Source organism: Pterocles gutturalis, unplaced genomic scaffold (assembly GCF_000699245.1).
Source record: "Pterocles gutturalis isolate BGI_N339 unplaced genomic scaffold, ASM69924v1 scaffold3432, whole genome shotgun sequence".
NCBI lineage: Eukaryota > Metazoa > Chordata > Aves > Pterocliformes > Pteroclidae > Pterocles > Pterocles gutturalis.
In genome coordinates, this window is record NW_010109926.1 from 9136 (window position 1) to 10935 (window position 1800).

The 1800-nt window shown below is 53.0% G+C and overlaps 1 protein-coding gene across 1 annotated transcript in view; it reads left to right on the forward strand.

Moving 5' to 3' along the window:
- Positions 1-1595, forward strand: part of ZNF76 (zinc finger protein 76) — a 9495-nt gene extending 7900 nt beyond the window's left edge. The window contains exon 15 of the mRNA XM_010073119.1: positions 1563-1595. Coding sequence (XP_010071421.1) covers positions 1563-1595 — 33 coding nt within the window. The remainder of the gene's footprint in view (positions 1-1562) is intronic.
- The last annotated feature ends 205 nt before the right edge of the window (positions 1596-1800 follow it).

Here is a 1800-nt window from a genome sequence, read left to right on the forward strand (position 1 = left end):
ACAAGGAGCGGCAGGAACCGGGCCAGCGGGTGCGTGGGAGTTGTGGTACACGAGCGAGGGAAGGTGGCCGAGACCAGCGGCCAGCGTGCACACCGCGCAGGCTGTGAGAAGCGACGCCAGTGGCGCTGGGTTACCAGAGTGACCCTGTTCGAAGGGCTCTTCTCCCAGTGGAGGGATGTCAAAGATACTTGGCTCCTGCCTTCTCCTGGAGGCTCTGCTGCTTTCCTGGGCTCTGAGCAGGAACTTTCCTGCTCCTTGCCTTGGGCACTGACTCTCTCTGTCTGGAGGAAATGGCAGATTGTGTCTTCTAGTATTTATTTCTTCACGGCTAAGATTTCCCAGACCTGCCAGTCTTCTGCAGTAGAGGTGGAGCCACAGAGATTTCAGTAGTCTCTGGGAGTGCAAAATTTTTTTTTTGGAGAGGCACTTCTTGTCCTCTGCCTCTGGGAATGGTCCAACCCCTCCAGGTAAGGGGCAAGTGGGCAGCAGATGCACGGAAGCAATAAAGCTCCATCAAAGCAAGCCCAGGCTGTCCTGGGCTCGGGGTCTGGAGTGGTGACCAGTTCCTGACGCTGGAGCGAGCGCCTGGGCTGGCTCCAACAGCAGTTCTCCCATCTCTTTATCACACACTGCTTTCGAACAATCTTTCTTGGCAGGCTCAGTGCTGGGGAGCAGAGTGAAGTGCTGGGGGCTGAGCTAGACTTGGATGTAAATACTGAGTTGAAATAAAAACAAATTAAAAATTTTCTTTGTTAAAAAAAAACAAAAAGAAAAAAAAAAAACAAAACAAAACCAAAAAAAACCGCAGCACCGTTCTCTCTTTCAGTCCCTGGGGCCAGTGGCTGGCAGAGGGTAGGATGGATGCTACTGTTTTACAGATGTAAGGATTAAGGAAGTTCAGGAGATGGGTTGAATTGACTGAAAGTGTCCTGCCAAGGCACTGACTGTCTAAAACCAGCAAGAGAAGGAGCTTCTGAGCTCTCAGTATGTGTCTTGGAGGGGCTAAGAGCTGTCTCCTGAATCTTGGATCAGGCTGTGGCTCTTCCAAGGGCTCCTGCAAGCCTAGATTTAGGGAACTGTGTCACTTAATTTCAAAAAAATCTGTGAATGCATCCTACAGCCCTCTGAGCTGAGGAGAGAGACCTGGGCTGGTTTCCTCGGCCCCTCCGCTGCCTCCCTCTGCCGTGGGCAGTTTGCAGACAAAGCCAGTGCAGAGAGCATCACAGAATCATTTAGGTCAGAAAAGACTTTTAAGATCAAGTCCAACCCTAAACCTAACACCAGCGCAGACTCCCAGCAATCAGGTGTTTATTTTTTTTTATCTGCCCGAGGAGTTTGCAGAGGAAGAGGTTTCTGCAGGCAAGGAACGGGTATAACCTGGGAGGGCTGCGGTGGGGTTAGATCTCTTCCCGCCTTCCTTGGTGCAACCGATCCCAAAACAAGCAGGGCTGGAGCCTTTCCAAAAGGCACAGCCCGTGCTCCAGCTGCGAGGAGAAGCTCTTCATTTAAATCCCAGAAGAGGAAGCTGCTCTTTGAGTCAGGGAGGGGATTTTTCTCTGCAGAACATGAATGTCGAGAAAGTTTTTGATCTCTAGGCTGAGCCAGCAAATGGTTACGAATCCCGGTGAGCCGTGGATGGTCCTTCCCTAGGGGGGATCTGTTCAGAGGGGAAAAAACCCACAGCCCAGGGGACCGTGGGGCAGAGATGGGGACGGAGGGCTCCTCGGGGGTGCGCCCAAGCAGATGGCGCTCCTGCTTCGCGCGTCCCCCGCCGCCCAGGGCTGTCGAGGCAGGCGGGTT